The sequence below is a fragment of the Hyposmocoma kahamanoa genome, unplaced genomic scaffold (assembly GCF_003589595.1).
Source record: "Hyposmocoma kahamanoa isolate Upper Pololo Valley unplaced genomic scaffold, ASM358959v1 100021, whole genome shotgun sequence".
NCBI lineage: Eukaryota > Metazoa > Arthropoda > Insecta > Lepidoptera > Cosmopterigidae > Hyposmocoma > Hyposmocoma kahamanoa.
Window position 1 is genome coordinate 6,111,702 of NW_020653200.1, and position 23,374 is coordinate 6,135,075.

The 23,374-nt window shown below is 35.3% G+C and overlaps 2 protein-coding genes across 3 annotated transcripts in view; both read left to right on the top strand.

Annotated features, from left to right (window-relative positions):
- The window catches only part of LOC113226176 (FK506-binding protein 2), a 53,357-nt gene extending 36,715 nt beyond the window's left edge, over positions 1 to 16,642 (top strand). Inside the window, exons 2-4 of one of the 2 annotated variants that reach the window (XM_026458714.1) lie at positions 6,811 to 6,899; positions 11,709 to 11,962; positions 15,792 to 16,642. In XM_026458714.1, coding sequence (XP_026314499.1) covers positions 6,811 to 6,899; positions 11,709 to 11,962; positions 15,792 to 15,974 — 526 coding nt within the window. In that variant the 3' untranslated portion in view covers positions 15,975 to 16,642. The remainder of the gene's footprint in view (positions 1 to 6,810; positions 6,900 to 11,708; positions 11,963 to 15,791) is intronic. The other variant, XM_026458721.1, reaches the window with a different exon arrangement.
- Positions 16,643 to 19,462: 2,820 nt separating this feature from the next.
- On the top strand, positions 19,463 to 21,469 carry LOC113240583 (heparanase-like). The gene is made up of 2 exons (XM_026477921.1): positions 19,463 to 19,591; positions 19,679 to 21,469. The coding sequence occupies exons 1-2, from the start codon at positions 19,463 to 19,465 to the stop codon at positions 21,008 to 21,010; spliced, it is 1,461 nt and encodes a 486-aa protein (XP_026333706.1). The 3' UTR covers positions 21,011 to 21,469.
- Positions 21,470 to 23,374: the final 1,905 nt, after the last annotated feature.

The following is a 23,374-nucleotide window of genomic DNA, read 5'->3' on the forward strand; positions in this document are numbered from 1 at the left end:
AACCTACTACTAAAACTAGCATATATTTTCAGATAACTAGTTGAATATTTTAACCTAAAATATAAAATGCTAACTATAGTGTAATATCGTTTTTAAATTTTTCTCTTAAAATATACATAACATGCGGTCAATAACACATTACATGCGGTCAACGTGGGTAACTCCGTCTAGGGGACAAGTCCAAATACATTTTTACAGCTAAAACGGTGACTCGTCGAGTTATTGTTCAGTCCGTAAAACCGTAAACCACTTTTAATATGCGTGAGCCATGATAGAAACTAGTTGTAAATTGTCCACAAAATGATCCACTTTTACTGGAATTTGTACTTCCACTACGTTATTACTTCACCCATGTTTTACATTGAATCTCAGAAAACTGTTCTAGTTATTAAATTATTACCTTTTTAGTTTTTCTAACCAAAAAAAAGCGTTTCTGACGAAGTTCGTCTATTCTTCATGAGGGAATGTCGTCATATATATAACTTTCACGACGGAACGCCATCATATAGCCGAACTTGCCCCAAAGCAGATGTTAGAAACATTTTGTTTATTAATATATCGGTCTGTAAAATCGTATGCACGAAAATAAATAAATGTTGTCATATTATTATAATTAAATATGTGTATCATCATAATAATATAGTCATAGGTATTTGGGTAAGTTATATAGTTATTTTATTATTCTGCATATTATTAATTATTATTACTACTAGGTCTACTATCTTATTCTATTCTAGTCTTTGTTTAAAATAGAGCTCGCCACTCATTCAATACTGTAAACGCTATCTGGAAAAAACTTGCAGTTCACTAAAAAGCGTGATTTACTTTACTTTGATCTCAAATGACTAAAGACTAAATAGCTCATAAGAAAAATGTTTAAGAAACAAGTTTTTTCATAAATAACTAGTTTCAGTCGTGACTTGTTCTCTGCCATATTCAGTATTTTATTTGGTGGATTTTAATTTACATGTACCTTTATCTATATAAAAAATATGATCCATATAAAAAATGTGCGATACCCCTGAACCCAATGACTAGCCTCGAAATAATGTTTTTTGATGTACATACGAATTATGACTTTAAATTGACAGTGGCTTAGTTTGTTTTTCATTACTACCAATGCGTACATATTATAAATTGGTTTGTAATATGCCGTCTTACCTACTTTGTTGAATATTGCCTCCGGGCGGACTTGCCTCAGGTAAGGGATTTGCTAAGAAAGAACATTTTTTTAAAATTCCACCCATTTACCAAACAAGTAATAAGCTAGGACATTTAATTTATCAATTTAGTTCATCAAAGAGTATATATTGTTATTAGCTCATAACCCCATTTTTCTAAAACGTTAAGAATTGAAATAGAAATCATAATTAGCTTTAAATCAAATGTGTATTAAAGTATAAGACGGTCGTTCCCAAGTTGATCTTTTAGGTAACATGCAGTTATTAAAATTCTTGTTAGTGCTTTTTTAATGACTACAATCCTTGTTATAACAATTAAATTAAGTTTAAAAGTAGGTAAATAGTAAAGCTACGAATTACTTTCTGTGCTATTAACGCTCCAAGTATAATCTACCGGGTCAAGACCACGTCAAGATAGATACTTAAGATTTAACTTCAACTCTATGCTTATTGCGATAAGAACGGTCTAAAGTATCAAACAAGCACAGGCAAGAATATCTTTATTATTTGGGAACAGAAACCTATCCGCCATTCTTTATCGGCAGCTGCAATTTTTTTACCAAGCTGAAGACCATCTTATGTAAATAAAATATATATAACTGATGTCAGTGTATAAAGGAAAGTTATTTTTTTTTAGATCTTACGTAATAACTTGAAAACTTTGTCGGAGTATAGCACCGTATGACGTAATTCCATTGGATTTGTTCGTCTGAACTTTAAGAGTGAAAGTTGAGTGTTCACGGAAGGTATTCCTGTTTAAACTATTACGTAAATATGTTGTTTGTAATGTAATAATAACACATGTTTGTTGTATAATGTAAAGATCTCCTAACGATGTAAGAAATCTACTACAATGTTTAAAATTACTATGATGAGAAAGGTAATTAGGAATTTATTCCATATTATTCGACTACGTTCAGCCTCGTTCCTTTCTACACAAGTTTCCATTATAGTTACTGTCCCTACCGACTTCGCGGGGCTAGTGCCGCAGATGCCGGTCGCAACGTCCTACGACAATGTCCGGACATCTCGCCTAAGGCCCTCATCTAGACCGCTACTACGAGCGGCGATTTTAAGCAGCGATGCAAACGCGATGCACGCACGCGACATGGATACAAACGCGCGATTGTGCGGTTGTGTGACTGCGATTGAAATCCCAAGTGTAGCGATGCAATCGCGCGTCTGCATCGCTGCTAAAAGTCGACGTATTTAAGACGCGCTAAGCTGCGCGCGAGATGAACGCCCCGGCCACGTGCTACAATGGCAGACGAACATGTTCATCCGTACCGTTAACACAAATCCCGGCGAGTCCACACCCAAGTCCGGGTCCATCAGAGACCCGTAGTCTCCCTGAAACGCCCTATCTCTCGTGTCAGTAGATAGGTGTTAATACATGCTATGCATAGGTATATCTGCTTAGTTATATAATTTTGTTAGTAAAACATACACCTTGTTACAATATTCTGCCGCCTGCATACGTACTTAAATTATACTATACTATATTAAAAAACTCTTACGTACTTACGGTGTTTTTTATGTATACGTAACGTGGATAATCCATAAGTATTGTATAATATATAGCATATATATAATATATACATATATTATATATATATAGCATCTACATATATATTATATGTATATTATAGCCCTTATCCCTCGGCTATATTGAATGTGTTCTTAAAACGATGATATTTTTGTTTGTGTGCCCAATACAGATATAACCGAAGAGTAAATATAAACATACAATATGACAAACTGTCATTATATAAACATATATAGACAGTTTGTATAACTTTGTAAAACAACACAATTTACCATGTGGTGCAAATGAATGCCTTTGTCTCATTGCTAATTGCCATTACACTGGTTCGCTTAATAACAGAATTGTTCTTAGTCCGAGCGTAATCGAGTTGGCACAATACTTGTCTTGTTTAAAATTTCTTCACAATACTCGACCTGTTCTTGAGGCGGAATTGTTCGAACTTAGCTATATTGGTGAAAATAGGTGAGCTGACATTGTACTTACCTATTTAGTTGTTGTTTTGCAATAAACTGTTATACTCATTTAACAAAAGCGGGTCTAATAATTTCAACTGGTGATCATATCAATATGACAATAAACATTAGCAAAAATTAAATTCGTGAGCTTATTTGTTGTTGACAATCAAAAACCCTACACATAATACATGTGTTTTCTTACAAACGTTTTCACCCTATCATTGCATAAAAAGTATCTCATTTAAACTATTATAAATCTTTTATTGAGTGATTTGGCGTGTCGAAACTCATTATCAGTTTCAGTGCAGCCGTCGTTTCATATCCTAAATGGTCTATTTTCATTCAGTAATGTCGAGTATTATAACGGTTCTAAAAATATGAACCTATTATTGTTTCTCACGAATTTTTGACATGCCACCTGCATGTTGAAAGGCGGCGGCTAATTGGTATCATCATTTACCATCTATTTCCACAATTTATAAAATATTTTTATTAATCATCAGAGCACGGAATCGGCAGAGTATATGCCTAAACTTAATATTAAAATCCCGGAATAATTAAAAATAGACAAAAGTATTTGTATCTTTAACCGACTTGAAAATAGGTCGGTATTTGTCTGTATTTTGTGTGTTGCGGTGTGTGTCAATTGGTCTGCATTTTTTGTGTGATGTTACGCAATTACTCTGACATTTGTGAACCGATTTCGATTAAACTTTTTTGTTACAATTTTTGTTACATATCATTCGTTTTGACTACGACTTCCGCGCGTTTCTGTTAAGCTCAGGGCACACAGCGGTACAGCGAGATAAGCGGTCCGTGGGTGAACCTGCGGGAAGCGAATGCGTACCGGGGCGTGCCACACAGCGGTCCCAAGCGTAGTTCGCGGCGAAAGCGTATATAGCGGCCAGTGTGACTCCAAGAGCGTCCACGTCTCATTGTCAACACAGATTTTAAAAGAATAAACCACATCGCTATCGGATAATGATTTTTTTCGATTAATGAGAGAAAATTTTCTGCTTCTATTAGCGTTACGGAAGCAACACAAAAAAATTCGGAGTCATACTGGAACTTAATAAAAACACACTCAAGAGATGTAAAAAAATATAACGTCAAAGCCCGCTATAGCCCTGCTCCCGGACCGCGTGGACGGTTGCATAGAAATCAATGATATACAACTCGCACGCCCGCACCCAGTCCGCCCTTTTGTCATAGCCACAGACATATGTCATAGCACCGCCGCGCGGCCACCGCTCGTTTCAGTGTGTCAGGATTCATAATGAACTCATACAGTACAAAAATTCCCGCGCCCGGAACGCACTCGCGGGTGGCCAGAGCATTACCTACCAATCGTAACGAACACAGCGAAAGCGGATAAACAAACTTTTGAAGATTTTTTTTTTATTAAGAAAGTTATAACATAGGAAATGAAACTATTTTTCCGGATTTAAATCGCGTATATTTGTTTTTTCAAACAAACCGACGTTTCGGGCCCTTTACAGGTCCCATGGTCACGGTTGACTGTTTAAATTATAACAGTTACAAATTTTTTCTCCTAAGTACACTGTTCAAGTAAAGTACTTGCTATTTACTATTTACACATAAAAAACAATAATTGCCACATTTCCAAGAGACATATGCAAACTCCCTTGAAATTTAAATAAAATATATGTCCAAAAAGAACAAAGAAATAATTTACTAATTCCTCTATATTAAATGTCATGCTCTCCTATGCTCTTTGAGAAACGTCGTACAGTTATATTTATTTCATAAATAAGCACATACGTAATGCAAAATCCCAAAGATATTGCTACAAGCTATAGCTAAGAGAGCGTGATAAACCTTAATGGGCCAGCAAACTGTACTTCGGAACAAAGGCCTATGTAATAGTGTTATTCTGCTGCTCGATTTATCTGATGAGCGGTCACATTGCCCGAATATATTGGACGGTGCTGTCGGCGCAATCGTTAAGCGAACGCTGTTATACACATATTGTCTTGCCGCAAAGTTACTAAGGGTGGGTCACACATTCTCATAAAAATAAATAAGCGTCCATGTGCAAAATGTGTATAAAAACTAAGTACATACTTGTAGTATGTACGCACATAGTAGCTACTAATTTTACAAGCAATAAAATTTTAAATTATTTAAAGATGCAATGTGTAGTTTAAGCTTTTAGTTTTTAACATGGACTTTATATCAAAAACTATAAGTAATTACGAAATATCTGCTCACATCGTTGACAAAAATGCCTTTAGCCATTTCAAGTGGTTTTTAGCTAAACATTTTGAAATGTAGAATTGACAAATGTGATCAAATATTTATTTTCAAAGAGAGTTTCGTACTCCTTCTCAGGGGAATCTGATGTGCTTTACGAAAATATATTTAATAATTTTAATGTTTTCAAGCGCAATTTGCTTTCTTGTGAAATGAAGAGATCTTAAATTTTGAATTTTGTTTTTATAAAATATGAAATGAATATCTGATGTTAGTCTACTTCCTAATTAATGTAGGTGACTCGTATGGGGTATCTATAAATGAATTAATTAATCATATTTGAACTTGCCAGTATGACCCTTATTTGTCCGGTGTTTATATAAGTGTTAATAATTAGGATGTATATATTAGAATTTATACGCTTAGCATTCTAAGTGTCGTATTCTAGAACTCTACTCAATGCTCAAGTCAGGACTTGAGTATTGCAGTGAGCACTGGAAATCATACTCAAGTCCCTGCTGTTAGGGTCGTATTTCCAGTGCTTGTGTTTCCAGTGCAATCCTCAAGTCCCTGCTGTTAGGGTCGTATTTCCAGAGCTTGTGTTTCCAGTGCAATCCTGACTTGAGCATTGAGTAGAGTTCTAGAATATGACCCTAAGATTTTTTTAAATCCTAAGTGACGGGACGAACAAGTCACACATCTGGTGGCAAGCGACACGCCTATCCACAACAGTTGCAGTGCCACTCAGAGCTTTAAATCGCAAAGATCTTAAGGGTACTGCCACTGCGCCCGTCACTCTGAGACATAAAATGACAAGTCCCATGTGCCTGTACTTTCGCCAGCACCCTGACTCTTCCAAACCGGAACGCAGGAATACTCACATTACTGCTTGGCGGCAGAAATAGGTAATAACGACGCGTGGTGTGGACAAATGCCTTAATAAATTTACAATTTATTACCAAAAAAGGCTAAGTTGACAAACGACTATTTGCACGCCACACGCACGCAGTATAACCTACTTCTGTATTCTACATTGAACAGAAGTAGCCGGGTTTTAGGGCGGCGCGTGGGTCTAGTGACTGTCACTGATGTTAATACTTAACTATTCGACCTCTTGGATTACCACCTAGTAAAACATTTGATTTTACTGCTTTACTTACCTATCCTTGATGGTTGTAGGCACAACAAAGACAAGTCATAAAAATCGAAGTACGCACTTACACTACAAAGATTTATAAAAACTCTTTAAGAAACGAATGAGGTCTTCGGCTCGTATTGTTATAATCTAAAATCCTTCGATTTCTCAGATACCCGTGTACAACGTATGTTTCGTTTAAGACAGCTCAGAAGGTAAAGAACGAAAATTAGACTATTACATTTCTTCCTTTGTTAACTGGTGTTTGTTTTGTTCCAGCTTGGACCGAGACCAACCCTTCTCGTTCCAAATCGGCGTTGGTCAGGTAATTAAGGGATGGGATCAAGGATTGCTTGATATGTGCGTTGGTAAGTAACGGTTTCATTTTAATAAAGCGTCAACAAAGCTTGTTTTCACTTCTAACCAGTTAGGTGTAGCAAATAGAACTACATGTAAGGACCATATTGGTATTACGGTGTAGGTATCATGATCAATCTTTTAGTAAAATATCTATCTCAAATGTTAAGCAACGAGTAGATATCGACCTTTACAATGAATGTGATTTTACAAAATTTCAACTTTTTGGGAATACGCAAAATTATATTTGAAGTCGTGACATTTTCATAATATTTCATTTATTAAGAACTTAAAGTACCATATCTTGAAGTACCAATAAAATTAAATAGTATATCTTGAAGTACTTAAAGTTTGTGCCTTGTTAGTCTTGGATATTATTGATGAAACATTCAGCTTTACAACTGCAAAAATATATATTTTTTTAATATTTAACAATTTAAAAACATTATTTACAAGAACTAGTCGCCATAAGGTAACTTTTTATTATCATTAAGTACCTAAGCAACGTGTTATGACCTTATGAAGATTAAGTCGTTTTAATTGTGAAGGAAAGTCCTCAAAGTGATGAAGAAAGCGTTTGTGAAAATTTAATAATTTTTAATGGCGATTTACGGAACGAAAATGGCTCAATTGCTAATCCGTAACTTTTTCGCCAACAGTGGCGGCGTGTTGTCTTTGTAAGTGCGGATTCAACACTAAATGCGGCGTTGATATTCCGACGCGGAAGTGGCATTTTCAAACTGAAAGAACAAAATGAAAGAGACCAATATAGTGAATCAGTGCTATTCGAGCTTTAATAGGTCAGTTTCAGATTAAAAACCTTGTCCACAATGATTTTTAAAGTCGTGTTACGGTAGGTATAAACCCTTTTTTTCTATATCTATGGTATAAAATCATTTTATGCATTCTTTTAATCGTTTAACTTTCATTGTAAAAGTGCGATAGAATAGGATATTTATAAGTATAACATGCTCCAACTATTTTATTTCGGACTGTTGGTTCCACTGCCTGGTTTCACTAGTGGGTTCAGCAGGAATTTGAAATACTTATGTAGAATCAAATTGAGAAATAAATTAATGTTCCATTTATGGTGGTGCCAACGATTTTAGTTTTAACGAGTAAATTTCCTTGTGTCAGTTGTAATTTTATTTTGTATGTACAAATCTTTAATGTATATAAATGAAATTGTGTAGGTATGCTTGTCGAAGTTGTTCTAAACAATTACCAATTTCTTTATGGATGAATTCCCAGAAGAGAGTACCGTATCTTACAATAGAAGTAGGGACAAAAGTAATTGCAAATCCTAACAGGTTCGCTCATGTTAAGCTATCGTGTGGATGTATGTTTGAAAATCCTCCTGAACCAACCAGTGAAACTAAGCAGAGGTGTCAACAGGCCTTTTTTTTTTTTTTTTTTCATCAGTCCTAAACCAAGCAGTCCTGAAAGCGCACCCTGTATAACACAAACTAGTAATTCGCCCTGCACTCGTCTGGACTCAACTGAGTTGCCATTATCTCTTTGATCTACTATCTATGTGACACACTGCAATGACTGTAGAAAAAGCTTTAACGTTCTATTTAAAAATAATAAAGCTTGAGTGGACTAACAATGATTCGGTCTTTAGTCTGACCTACATATAGTCTAAGAGATGTCTCGACGTTTTATTCAATCTTCTATCTAAAATAATCAAAGATGCTATGACACAGGTTTACATCAAATTCATAACTGTAAATCACGCGATCACAGATTTATCTACTTATATGTATAATATTATATTACAAAATACAATTTAATTTGGGAAATGGAAGATAATTAAATAAAAACTGAAATGAAAACTTGATAACACCTGACGAGATAATAACAATCGCAAAATTTTTGCAGCTTATCAAGTAATCAATGGCGTGAATAACGGCTTGCGGTCAATTTTCAACTCATGTGGATGGCAGTCTCTAACCGGAACGTCGATACAAAGGCTAATGAAGCCACATTATGTTTATTAACTGATCGCCACGCCACAGCGCCTGCATTATACACATGCCTTTAATATGTTTTTTTATTACAAATACCGTTATTGCTCATTTGATTAGTTCACTTATTCAACGATATAAGCAGTCATTGCTAAAGTTTGCGTTGACCAAAACTAAATAGGCAAGCTTAATAAGTTCAGTATGTGCACATAGGTGTCGCTTAAGTACTTCTCATGCATAATTTTGACCGCTGTAACTATCCTTTGCTCCGAACTTGAGTTTTTTCCCAATATGCGAACGTCTAATTAACCCATTTTCTCGAGCCGCAACCGAAACTAGCATAGATTTTCGCTCTATTATATATATAAAGCTACAAGTTTAGACTCACTTAGAAAAATAGAACGCATACTTCCATATGGTAGAAAAAAGATATTTATACCATTGTACGCGGATAGGCTCCAAGGCAAAAAATCAAATATGAAAAGACCTGAGTGTGGAAAATGTAAACGAGTGATCAACGGCCTGCAAAAACTATATTACGTGGGGCGGGATTTTTGTGCGTTTTTTTGAGATACACCCTGGTTAAATTCCGCGGGAACTAAAAAATGTTCGAAATTCAAATAAACAAGATGGCCGCCATACAAATTTCAAAGCCTCCTATCACGGAAACTATTAGATATAGGTAGAAGGTGCTTGAAGGAATGTCATAGAGGGTAACACTAGTCAACTGCCTGGGCTAAAAAAATTCAAGATGGCTATTTCAAAATGGCGGCCGAAGAAAACTTGCTTCGATCCGGCTGAAAATTGGCATGCGAGGGTCTTTAGGAGTCCTTAATCATAATTTGGGGTCAAAAATTTCATTTCACAATTTTTTTATATGGCTGCCATATCAGTGTTTTTTCGTTAAAAATAGCTACCGAAAGAGATTTGCTCTTCTTCGACTGAAAATTGGTATGTGAAGACCACTAGAAGCCGGATAATAATTTGTGCTCAAAATTTGTTTTTCGCCATTTTCAAATATGGCCGTCATAGAAGCGTTCGTTGGCGGCAGAAAAAAATTGCTGAACCCTTTGAAAATTGGCATATGGGGGTTTCTAGGAGTGCTTGATAATAATTTGTGATCAAAATTGGTTTTTCGCTATTTTTCAATATGGCTGCCATAGAAGTGTTTTTTGGCGGCAGATGAAAATTTGCTCTAATTCGATTGAAAATCGGCATGTGGGGACCTCTAAGGGTGTTTAATAATAATTAGCAGTCAAAATTTACTTTTTGCCATTTATCGATATGGCCGCCATTAAAGACCTATGTTTTTTTTTTTAAAGTCGTAAGTTCCGAGGCCGCAGCTCGAAGCGTCCGCACGCCACCTTACGTAGGTAGTATACGGGGACTAGATTTCACAATTGTTCAAAATGTAAGGCATACTTCCCGATGTAGTCCAAATAATATCTTTATACAACTAATGTCTTTATATAGCGTTGTTGTATCTTGACCGTCTCTCTGTTAGATTCTTTTTTATTGGAAGCTATGCCAAAAGAGAAGTATTTAGGGAAAAAATGTCAGATAATCACTTCAAATTTCTGATCCCAAACTAGGGAATTTCCTGTACTATGAGTACCAGAATAACGATAATTCTGAAGGCAATACCCAGAATACCCTGACCAGGACCAAATTAAAAAAATTTTTTTTTTCATAAATTGGCTCAAATAAGAATATGGAACCTCTTCATCAAGCGCCCATATTACTAATCACTGTGCTACCGAAGAGCATAAGCACACCCTGTAATCTGACAGCGATCACGCGCCGCAGGCCGAGCCCGACCCCACCGTAGGTGGGGCATAGGGCTCGTATTAACTAAATTTCATTCAAAACAACTGCGCCAAGTCGTATTTACAATTAGGCTGAAGTTGTTTTAAAATTACTTTGTATTAAGCACCCGTTTCTTCAGTGAACGCCATATGGGCGCTTTTCTGATACCAACCCTCTAATATAGAAATAGAATAGAAATAGAAATTATTTATTCAATGTAAAGCACAGCACACATACAATTTACAAACAAAACAAAAACAAAAAATAGAAGAAAGAAAGATAAGGGAGACAGGATGTGTGCTGTGCAGTCACTGAATCCGTCATCCACTCAGCTATTGGCGTCTCACTGAAAGTGTGGTACGACGCTGATTTTCAGTGGATTCGGCGATGATTCGTGCGGCACGGAACACAGTGGACGTCAGAAATATACAAATTGAAAATTAAAATTAACAAATATATTTTTTTTCTTTGTATGTTATTTTTATATGTTGTATATTTATCCAAACTTTAAATTGTATCAATTTATATATATGGCATCGACCTGCGTGGAGAGCAGTCATAACAGTGTTCGACAGTCTTATCACTACAATATAATACTCGGTGCGATTTTTCAAACAAAGAGTCTTAACTTTACCAGCGACTTAATCTTTGTCGTCGTTATAATTATCAATACAAAGATCGAACACTAGAAAAATTCCTTCGACCTGTCAGGACTCGATCTTGTATCTGTAATGCCAATCTAGGGAAACTTTGCACCCCCGCATGTAATAGCCGCGTTTCTTTATGAGTCGCATTTTACTCGCCTTCCTTAAGGTAACTTCTCGCTTTTTTCTATATGACAAAAAATATACCTACTATACTACAAGCTAGGAATTTCCAAAGTTCATAAACTTTTATTTTGCTTATTTTTCATCGTTTTAGAAATGTTATACCTTAAAGAAACTGAAATTATATACAAGAAAAAGCCCTCAGGGCGAACCTACTTTTGCAAGAAGGTACGCCACTAAGGCGCAATGAAGCTCACTGAGATTTTAATCATTTTTTCAGGTGAAAAGCGTAAACTGACTATCCCATCGTCTCTCGCTTACGGTGAGCGTGGGGCTGGCAACGTGATTCCCCCATTCGCCACCCTACACTTCGACGTCGAACTCATCAACATCGGTGACTCTCCTCCAACCACCAACGTGTTTAAGGAGATTGATGCCGACAAAGACAACATGCTGTCTCGGGAAGAAGTGAGTATAGAGTTAGCCTTCAGAAGGATGGATACAGACGGCGACAAAGAGTTGTCCCGAGAGGAGGTCAGTTCCTAAACTTGGTGCAGGCATGGATCAACGGGTTACGGTTTTCTTCTTATTTTCTTTACCTATTATGTATTTAAGTATCTACGTATTTACTTTTAATTACTTAAAAGAATACCCGATGGAAGTGAAAGGCAGATTTTATAATTTCTTACTTTATACGTCAAAGATTTTTGGTGAATCCCAATGTTCACAAGTAATAATAATAATAATTTAGCTTCTCCACAAATTTTTAACACACATATAAATAAATTGCGCACTACATTGGACCGTAGATATAAAATTTCCAGACATTCGAAAATGTGTACCTAACTCGACTTTTAAGGCACACCCCTGTACAAGCGTCTAACTTTCCATTACAAAAAAGTGCTGTTATCTTTTTGCTGTGATATTGACAAGTACACCTACCCTTTAATGCCTTCCAAATTAGTTTTTGTGTTAACCTAAATAACTGCATGAAACTAACTTGCACGCAGAGCCATACGCGAATGTACAAACAGTCGAAATTCCCCTAAATTTAACCTTTACAAGGTCCTACTTAATATTAAGTACATAACATTATGCAGTAATGATGTTGGGTTAGATACGGTCAAAAAAAAGTGACTGGTGACCACTACAAAGTACACAAATTGAAATTGTTGATATAGGAGGGGATGAGCATCAAATTTTGTTTTGAAAAAAATCAACAATTGTCGACTTTCTTACTTACATAAATGGGCAATTCGTACAAAATCTCGAAATTCTTGTTTCTTTAGGTTTATAAAAAGTATTTGATTGTACTTCAATTGCTACTAATGCCTACATAACATAATTGATTATTCTATTTAAATAAAAATAATAATAATATAAAAATGTCCCTAAAATCATTCCCTCATTATGTTCCAAGTTCCATAACCAAACACAATATTATTTGTGCCCCAACCAAAACAAATCATTCCCTCACACTTTTACCTTCATTCCATTTGTGAACGCATTTTTAAGCTTTGATAAATGCAAATGCAATGCGAATTTGAAACTTAGCAGCACTGTTAACGTTTCGAAATGATGAAATTCAATTTGTGCGTGTAAATAGTTTCTACAACAAAAAGATTTCATTTAAAATTCTAAAAGTCGCATTTTTAACAGTGATTTCCTCACATCATATAAAAAGAAGTTAAGCATTTGATTTTATTTATTAATTTTACATTTAAAGTAGGTCAATGCTTAAATGAGTTATTGATAGCAGTGAACTTGCACAAAATATTAAGTCTAAAAGTAAGTTTATATCGCTATTTTTACTTCTGGTCTATTACGACTTTGGTACGACTGGTCTATTTTAATTGGTTTATTTTAATTTCGTCATTCCCTCACCCTCAAATGTTCTCACTGTTATAGACAAACGTATAGAACAGTCAGAACATTGTATCTGTCAATTTACTATCTTACTAGGTATCATTGTAGCCAGTCACGCCAGTTGGCATGCGATTCCAAGAGCAGGTCTCTAACTACTCGTAGGGCTATGATATGTGTAGATGTTTCAACATCAAAATCTAATGTTAGGACATCAATTTGAAATGATACCGATACGTATTTTAGTACTGACAAGACACATACTCGCGAAGGCACGCACACAAGTACGCTCGCACTAAAGCACGCACGCACACATGTACGAACACACACACACACGCACGGGCACGCACGCACGCGCGCGCGCGCGCACACACACACACACACACACAATTTAGTCTGTCTTTAGAATTATCTTACCTACTTAGACTCTCACAATGTACATAACAGTACGAAACTCTGTATTTTAGTCTTAAGTAACCCTTATGAGAGTAATAAATTATCATTCATTCATTGTATCTCAAAAGTCACTTGTTATGGGGACTTAGTAGTCCCCTAGCCCTATGTATAGTTACATAGGGCGCACTATAACTTTCCGGAACTGGCCACTTACATAAACAATATTTAAAAAGTAATTACAACATTTTAAAATGGAACTCTTTGGCTGTAGAATACAGTTTGTTCCATCTGACTGTCACTTGTTTTTACTGTGTGGCGTCATTTTAGCCAAAAGGCTGAAGAATACAGTTTGTTTCATCTGACTGTCACTGGTTTTTAGATTGTGCGTCATTTTAGAAATTGGTTGTCTACATCACCATGTAAATTCACTCGTGAAAATTTTCGTAGTATGATTTTCTACGATTTTAAGTGTAATTTAACAGCTCAGCGGAGCTTCGCTCGGCTTCAAACTGCTTTTGGCGATGAAGCACCATGCAAGACGATTATTTATAGCTGGTATGCAGAATTCAAACGCGGTTGTGTGAATCTCAGTGATGACGAATTTCGTGATGGTCGCCCGTCCTCTGCTTTGAACGAACACAAAAAACATCGATGCTATGCGCCATATGAACAAAAAAATGGCATGTGACATACCATGAGATTCGGGCATCTTTAGACAGAGGCATGAGCCAAATACAATCAATACTACACAAACGTTTGGGTGTGAAAAAGCTGTGCTCTCGGTGGATCCCACACAATTTGACTGAGGCTCAAAAAACGGATAGCGTCATTTGGGGTGCAATGCAAATGCCATGCTTACCAGATTCAACGAAGGGGCGTCAAATTTGGTGTGGGATATAGTAACAGGTGACGAAACATGGATTTATAGTTACAATCCCAAAACAAAGCAGCAATCGAGAGTATGAGCTGAAACCAACCAAAGTGGCGCGCTTGGAAAGTGCCTCTTAACGGATGATTGCTCCTTTTTTTAATAAAACTCGGCACGTGGCTACTGTTGCTTTGGAGAATCGTTGTACCGTGAATAGTGATTGGTACACGACCATTTGTTTGCCGGAAGTTATTGACAAACACCGTAAAAATAACCGTAAACACCGTATCATCTTGCACCACGATAATGTCAGTTCTCACACGGCCAGACAGACAAATGGATTTTTGAAGGTGAACAACGTTGACCTTATGAGCCATCCCGCGTTCAGTCCCGACCTGGAATCTTGTAACTTTTATTTATTTCCAAAAATTAGGAACCAGTTACGCGGTCAACGATTTTCATCACCTGAAGAGGCTGTAGAAGAGTATGAAAAATATATTTCAGAGATTCTCACGGAGGAATGGCATAAATGTTTTCAAAATTGGTTCATTCGTATGAAAAAGTGCATTAACGCTAACGGGGAATATTTTGTGAAACAATAAATTCATTTCTGACCAATTATAGTATTTTTTTCTTATTCATTCCGGAAACTTATAGTGCGTCACACGTATCATCAAAAATTGTTAAATCATAAGTTCTTTTACAAAAAATAAATACAAATCTAGGCTTAGGTACTTCTGACTTTCGTGGGGAGTGAGTCCTCCTTATGAAGTAGGTTACCTTACCTACTAGGGCAGTTATCGCTGTCGTAGCTAGTAAATCACATGCCGATTCCGATTTCTAAATACGTATACGTATTTATCATGTTACGTAATGATAACGTGTTTCCGATTTAGCATGCGCTGTAATGTTGATAAATTTTGAAACGTTTTACGATTTCCGGTCCTTATATGTACATAATTGTTATTTTCTGATCAAAGCTAAAGTAAAGCAACTATTGTAAAAAGATCTAATTAACGGATGCCGTTGCATGTTCAGTCTATCCTTAAAGAACGTAACTCCTGAACTAACCTAACAGTCCGTAATTTTCCGGTAGCATTGTTTTTCTCCTATAATGAATCAGCTAAAGCTTTTCTAATAACCTAACATACTTCAACGTTTGTTATGTGAAATACTTTAAGTAAGTGTGTTTAGGTGTAAATAAATGGTATAATTATAAACCGTTTTTTTGTGTAGGTAAGCGAGTACCTGAAGAAGCAAATCGTACCTCCTGAGGGTGGCGAGATGAGCGACGACATTAAGCAAATGCTCGAAGGCCACGACAAACTTGTCGAAGAAATCTTCCAGCACGAGGATAAAGACAAAAATGGTTTCATAAGCCACGAGGAGTTCTCAGGACCAAAACACGATGAGCTCTAAATCAATTACATATATTATCTTCTTTTAGGCCAAGTTATAATTGGGAGTAAAAGACGAGAGTGACGAGTGTTATTGATGTTTGTACCTCTAATGTAATGTTCAAAATTCTGTTGTATGCTCACTTTAGCATGACCAAGTGATTAGTCGTAATTCTCAAATAGCAAGATTGTAAGCGATCTAACATAAAGTGTATAAGAGTCATTTCTAACTTGTTTTGTTAAATCTTTTGTACTTATATAGTTGACTTATGTTGTTGGTGTATCTATGAAAATGTTTAGTACCTAATTTATAATATTAGGGTAATAAGGCAAACTTTGGCATAATAAACTTATTTATTATTCTCAACTTTTCCAAGTCAGTGTCAAATCGATGTTAAAATGGTAAACTTAAGTATAATTAGGTACTTAAGTGAAATTTACTTTTTCTCACTTTATGTGTACTTTTTAATGATTTACTCCTTGCCTGACATGATCAGTAGATATTTAATAAGCAAAATTGTAATAGTAATGTACTGTAAACGTCACCGGTTAGTTTATCATAGCCATCATGTTAATGCCAAGTACATAGATGTACACGTCATACATAAGTAGGTAAGTACTTACGGTTTCCGTTTAATTTTCATTCCGCTGCGATTCCAATAAAACATATTTACACCTAAAATTGTGTTTCAATCTGTAGTAACATTACCTGAAAATGCTTTTCGAGATCCGTGCTCTATGTTGAAATAAAATAAAAACAATAAGTTACATTTTATGAGTTTTATATAATGAAGTTATGACCTGTTTAGTTTAATTTTATATCAGTACCTAGATGTTCACTCTGTGCTGTGCCTTCAGCCATACTAATTTGGGTAATATCGGCAACTAATAAAAGCCAGTAACGTGTGCATGCGCACATGATGGCAAATTACTGTTGGAGTTTAAAAAGGAACTGTACAAAAAATAATTTAAGGATGTCACGGAAAAGAAGCTTCAGCAGTGTATACTATAGTGATTTAGTTTCATTGATGACCCTCTCTTTATCTTTGTATACCTATTGCCTATAAATATAATACTTTCATAATTATAACGAAAAAACATCCATGTTTAGTAGTTTTCTCTTATCCATGATTTTTCATAAAATAGTATAGTAAGAATAACGTTCATAAATACGTTATATCTTGAAAGTTTGAGCTTTTGGGCTAGAAACAATGCCATATTTGAATTCAATTCAGGGCGTGAAATTCATATCAAATTAGTTGCAAATACCACGACACAAACAGCTGTTGGCCTGAATCATCCCCAAATTTACTTACAACTACTCGCCATGTCGTCATGCAAAGAAGTTTTAACAAGCTCTCTTAAAAAAAAATTCAATTTCTACCATAAGTACGACCACGCCTGACCGCAACTCTATCTATCAGATAAGGCAGTTTAGGTATCTGGAGTATCACTGCCTAAAAGAACGTTTATTACACTATCCGATTTCAAGCGACTAACATAGGTAGGTGTAATAAGAATTAGGAAGTTAGGACCCAAAATAGCGCCACGCCATATAAGTGAATAAGAGCGGTCCACGCCCACCCTTGACTTAGGGCTTTTAAAATCGGGCAGTGTAATAAGCGTTTTAGATCTTAGAGCATATTAGTACTACACGCAAAATAATACTAAAATTGAAGCTACACAGAGAAAATTAGCATGGCCCCTTGCCAACACCGGTTACATTTTTCTACAAAATCAATTTTAACAAATTAAAGTACCGACAGCGATATCTATGTTTAAGTACCGAACGAGAATGACAGCTAACCATACTCAATAATAAACATATTACATAGATATCGTGTACACTGCTCAACGTTTGATACCTAGCATTGTCAGCATATTGGGCACCCGGCATTTTTTTCCATCCTCTAAGAAAAAAGGATCTAATTTCGTACATTTTATCGAGCAGATAAATAGTATTAAAATTGTTAATGTATCATAGTCACAACCCCAGATAAGTGTGTTTCTAAATGGTTTCTAATAATCGTCATACGAATTGGCATCAGGTAAGTTAGACGAACATTTGAGTTGATAACCTTCTTAGAAAAGTATACAATAAAATACAAAATGTTTTTAGAATATACTGGAGCCGCGTGGTTAAGCTCAGGAGTGAACACAAAAAATCGAAATCAAATACACTGTAAATTAATGTTTTCAATGAGCTCTTTACTTCTATCTAGGTTGATAACAAGTCCATCTCAGAAACGGTATGAAAAACATGAAGTAGTTTATCTCCAAGACGTTTTGAAGAGCATTTGGAGTTGGGTCAACCTTGATATACATTATTTATCTTGTCAATCAGCTACCCTGGGAGGCAATCAACGAAGTTAGGAATAAAATTTGGGAGTAGCCTGTAAAAAGAATAATAAACTGGTCCAACAAATACTTAACTTAATCCAAAAGGGATGAGGGCATAATTGAGGAATTTCACGTCAGCAGGAGATGATTTAAACTCAACTGCAAGTGGCTAACTAAATTATGCACAAAATTTTTGAACATTTACACTGTTTACACTTATTAATAGCACATTTTTTAAATCTGAAAGGACAATTATGTAACGCTATAAGTTTTTTGTTTTTACCTCTTACATTCAAATACATACGAAAACTTTTTATTTTATCAGTTAATTACAGAAACGTAAAAAGTGATAAAAAAAACCATTTTTGTATTTAATATACTTTAATTAAATTAGTACACAGCCAGGAAATCACGAAAATAGATGCAATAAAATCACTTTTTCAATTAATCTAAAACATAAATACATTCTTCGTCTTCGATCAAAATTAAGGGTGGTTCTCGCGAATCGTGTTTTTCTACAAAATATAATTTTGAAGGCTCATATTATTTACGTTTTGAAGTTTTATTTAGAGAGAATTATAAAATAAACTTGTATATATCCTAAAGCCACATAAAAAAAAAAGCAGTTACATACGCCGACTGTTCGCAGAGATGCAAACGCGATGCATTAGCAGTATTAGCACAACGCGCAGCGCGCGATTGCACTGATTGCAGCAATGTAAAAGCGACGCAATCGCCGTTTGTATCTTTTGTATCAAAAATCATTAAAAAAAACAAAACAAAAGTTGACTTAAAAGTCATCGTGAAGTATGCAAAGCCATAAAAACTATTTGCAGTAAAACACGGAGGTTAGTGCAGTAAAAACAAATTCTTTGAAAATTACATGGATGGAAAAAGGAAATATATTATAACTTTTATAAATAAAAGACTAGACAAAATTTTGTCTTCGGTGTAAAATCCTTCAAGACTTCGGAACTCGGAACAATTTGCACTGAAGAAAACGAGAAACTAATGACTAGGCAGTATGGTCTCTGAAGTTCGCCTGTGTCATGCGGAACGATGGATAATAAAAAAAAATTGTTTTGAATTGTAGGTTTCTGTTTTGGGTTGGGGTGGCATGAATATTCTTAATGTGAAATTCAATTGGCAAAAAACATTAAATAAAAAAAAATGTTATCTAATAAACGCCTCGTGGCCGTTTGTGCCATTGCCTTCTGCTGCAACATAGCTGGTTTGGTCCTCTTCATGAAATACAACTCTGGGGAGAAATGCTATGCTACGATCGACGAACAGCAAAAGGTAACTGTTATCCTACCGGATGATTTCCTTAGTTTCGGGATAGATACTTCAGAAATTCAGGAGGATAACAGAATAGATTTTCGTCAGACTCGACTTCGAGAATTGGCAATGGCGCTTGCACCTGCACGTTTGCGGCTCGGCGGTACCATGTCTGAGCGCCTCATTTTCAGCCGAGAGGACATCCCGCAGGTATCATGCGATCATTGTCCTTCTAACCTAACATCCAAATCTACCTGTCATGCTGTCAAGAAGCTGTGCAGGCATAAGTTTTTACCCTTCTTTCTTATGAGTGGAAGTAAGTGGAACGAGATCAATGAATTTTGTAAAGCTGCACACCTTAAACTGTTGTTTAGTTTTAATGTTCTCCTCCGAGAACATCGCAATGAGTGGAGTGACCAGAATGCCATAGATATCATCAATTACTCTAAACAGAAAGGGTATCTTGTTGACTGGCAGCTGGGCAATGAACCAAACTCTTTCCAACATGTATTCAATATTACCATCAGCCCTCATAGGCTTGCTAAAGATTTTGTCAAGCTACGGCATATTTTGAATGAAAATGGATACAGAAATTCATTGCTGGTAGGTCCTGATACCACAAGACCCCAAGCACACCGTCCAGAATGCCTAGAGTACATGGTTCAATTTTTAGGAAATGTGTCTCATCATATTGATGTAAGGGCTTGGCATCAATATTACCTTAATAGCAGAACTGCCAAACTAGAAGACTTTTGGAATCCAGATACATTCGATTTACTAAAAGAACAAATAGAAACTATGAACAGACACACAAAAAGTTATACCCATATTCCCATGTGGTTGAGTGAAACAAGTAGTTCATATGGTGGAGGAGCACCAGGGCTATCAAACTCATATGGTGGGAGTCCCCTGTGGCTGGATAAACTTGGTTTGTCTGCTAAAAATAACATCACTACAGTAATTAGACAGAGTTTCTATGGTGGAAATTACAGTCTTATTGATAAGGATCTTGAACCTTTACCAGACTGGTGGGTGAGTGTGCTCTACAAGAGAGTAGTAGGAAATAAGGTTTTGCATATAGATTGCAAATGTTCACGCTTCCAGAGAATGTATGCACATTGTGCCAATAGAAAATATACAAATGATACCACTGCTGTAACTGTGTACGCCATCAATTTAGAAATGGCTAAAGCAAGATTCCTATTAAATGGTAGTGCTTTACATGGAGATAATCTGTCTATTGATGAATATATTATCAGTGCTCCTTCAAACAATAGAAAGAGTAAGACAATATTGTTGAATGGCTGGCCATTGTATTATGAATCGCCCAAACTTGATCTCCAACCACATCAAATAAAGTATGGTAACCATATTTCAATGCCACCATACTCAATTGGATTTTGGGTGATTAAGAACACATCCATAAAAGTTTGTAAATAGGTTCAATATATTTTCATTGTGGTGCCTCTATTGTGAATTTGTGTGTGACATTCATTTTCCATTGTATCAAATATCTTCTGTCATCACATTCCAGTGAGATTATCTATGCTAAGATTTATGAGATCAATACAGATTGTAGAAATGTTAGAATATAAAAATGTACGAATTTCTATAACATTGGTAACCTTGGTAGTTTAAGCACAAAGCATCAAGGTCAAGATGTGGCATTTTATATACATATAGCATTTGTACCTATACATATTGAAGTTGACGCCCTTTGTTTTGTTGCCATATATAATGAAAGAAATATAGAAAGTGAAGGATAATTTCGACACCAGGAGTTAACACTATGCTAACTCAGTTTATCAATTTTGCATTTTCAATGCCAAATTATTCACCTGATTTAAATGAATTTGAAAATTAAGAAATTAATACAAAAGTAATACTTAATCATATATTTTATATTTATGATGAATAACTTGTAGTGAAAAGTCATTAACTTCAAACACAATTGTTTGAAAATTAAGTTATTGCAAGTAAAAAATTGCAATTTTTAAGTTAGTGTTAATTGCTCAGGTCGATTTGTTTGCAAGAAAGCATGCCAACAACTTATCTGTGATATGTCGAACAAGGAAATAATTAAGAAAAATATTTAATGAACAATCAGTTATTACTTATTGTATTTAATAGGGGCACTCAACAACAGTGCATTCATTTTATTGCAGATAAGTTGATAGCTCTGGAACATGCTTTTTAAATTTATGTTTTGCAATCAGCTCAGCATCATTATAATATCACTGTAGTTAATGATAATTAATTATGGTAAGTCAATTCAAAGAGTATGTACCTATGTCTTTCTAATTAATTGTTTTATAAATACTTGAAACTAGATTTATTGAATAAGTTTATTTACAGCAACTTGACCAGTATCGTAAATGCATCTCAAGGGTAGGATCAATATTAAAATCTTACTTAAATGAACTTCCTTTATATATGAGTGCACATATTGTTTATGCATAGAATTTTCGCTTATTAATAAATGTTACTTCTCTGAATCATAATCAATATGGTACATGGTCAAGGCCATTTGAGATGGTGTCATGCAAGATGCCGATGATGCAGGTCAGCACAGTACAACTTGTTATATGTCTCGAGATATGAACAACATCTTAGTCGACTCGCGCTCTACTTGGGAGTTATTTATTATGGGAGTTGCCAATAAAATGTGTATGCAAGCACTGTTAAAGTAGACCCAGAATTATAACAAATTCGCCACATTAGTATCTTGAAATAGTAGGATCCTAAATCAATCAAAATATAAGAACGAATATTGGTTAATAACGTCGTCACCACACAGGCTTTTTAAGTTATTTAAAAATTCATACTAATATAAACAATCCAATGACTTCAAGCACCAAGAGAGATGTATTTCAGTTTATTTCCACCTTTAATAGCAATAACAACAAGTAACACTTAATATGTATGTTAAGAATCAAAGTATAATCCAAGCTCTACTGTTAACATTGAACCTATCTTCTATAGTCTACAATAAATACTCTTATATGCTTGGGATTATACCCATAATTATATTTTTGAATGTTTTTTAAATAATTGAATATTCTTGTTGATATGTGGTCCCTCTAGTTTTTTATCTCTTCCACTACTTATACATTTTAAGCAGAGAGGCTTATTTGCAGTTGCTAAATAAATATATATACAGCCTGTATCTTGTTAAGGAATATTATATAAATGACTTTGTATTCAAATGTTGTGACTATGCGGTGCCTATACATAAGACTGATTAGAATAGCAGTAGTAATGATTATGGAGTGCCATTCTCAGATATACCAGTGTAACCCGTACACTTTAGTAATAAGCATTAAGCTGTAACTTGAAAGTAATCGGCATTTTCAAAGTAGAAAAGCAGAAAGTAGTAGTAGGAGACAATTTTGTGGTAAACAGAGTAAAGTAAAAAGTATCGTCTCCACTCTCGTACAACGCAGAGTTGATGCAGTTAACAAAGCAAAAGCGCATTCATTATAATCAGGATGAAAAAACGTTCAGAGATATCATCTGTGACGTCTGCATAATCAATTTGAAATTAAACAATGGAGGGCATTGACTTACAAATAAATGGACGACGGGTCTAATACAAAAACCACGAAAAAAATGTCCCAAGTCAACCTATTTAAACGTAGATTTTAAGACTTTCGTGGTTATTCACTAAATGATTATCACTAGTAACAGGTTTCTTACCACGGTATAACTTCTTTTTATTTTTATTTTCCCGATATTTCGGAACGGTTGCACGCTCCATGTCAACCCGTCAACCCGTGACCATGGAGCGTGCAACCGTTCCGAAAT

Bases quoted from the DNA above. Each gene is read 5' to 3' on its own strand.
- LOC113240583 (XM_026477921.1), top strand. From the start codon at position 19,463: ATGTTATCTAATAAACGCCTCGTGGCCGTTTGTGCCATTGCCTTCTGC. The intron at 19,592-19,678 runs GTAACTGTTATC...GATTTTCGTCAG, and splicing joins CGATCGACGAACAGCAAAAG to ACTCGACTTCGAGAATTGGC.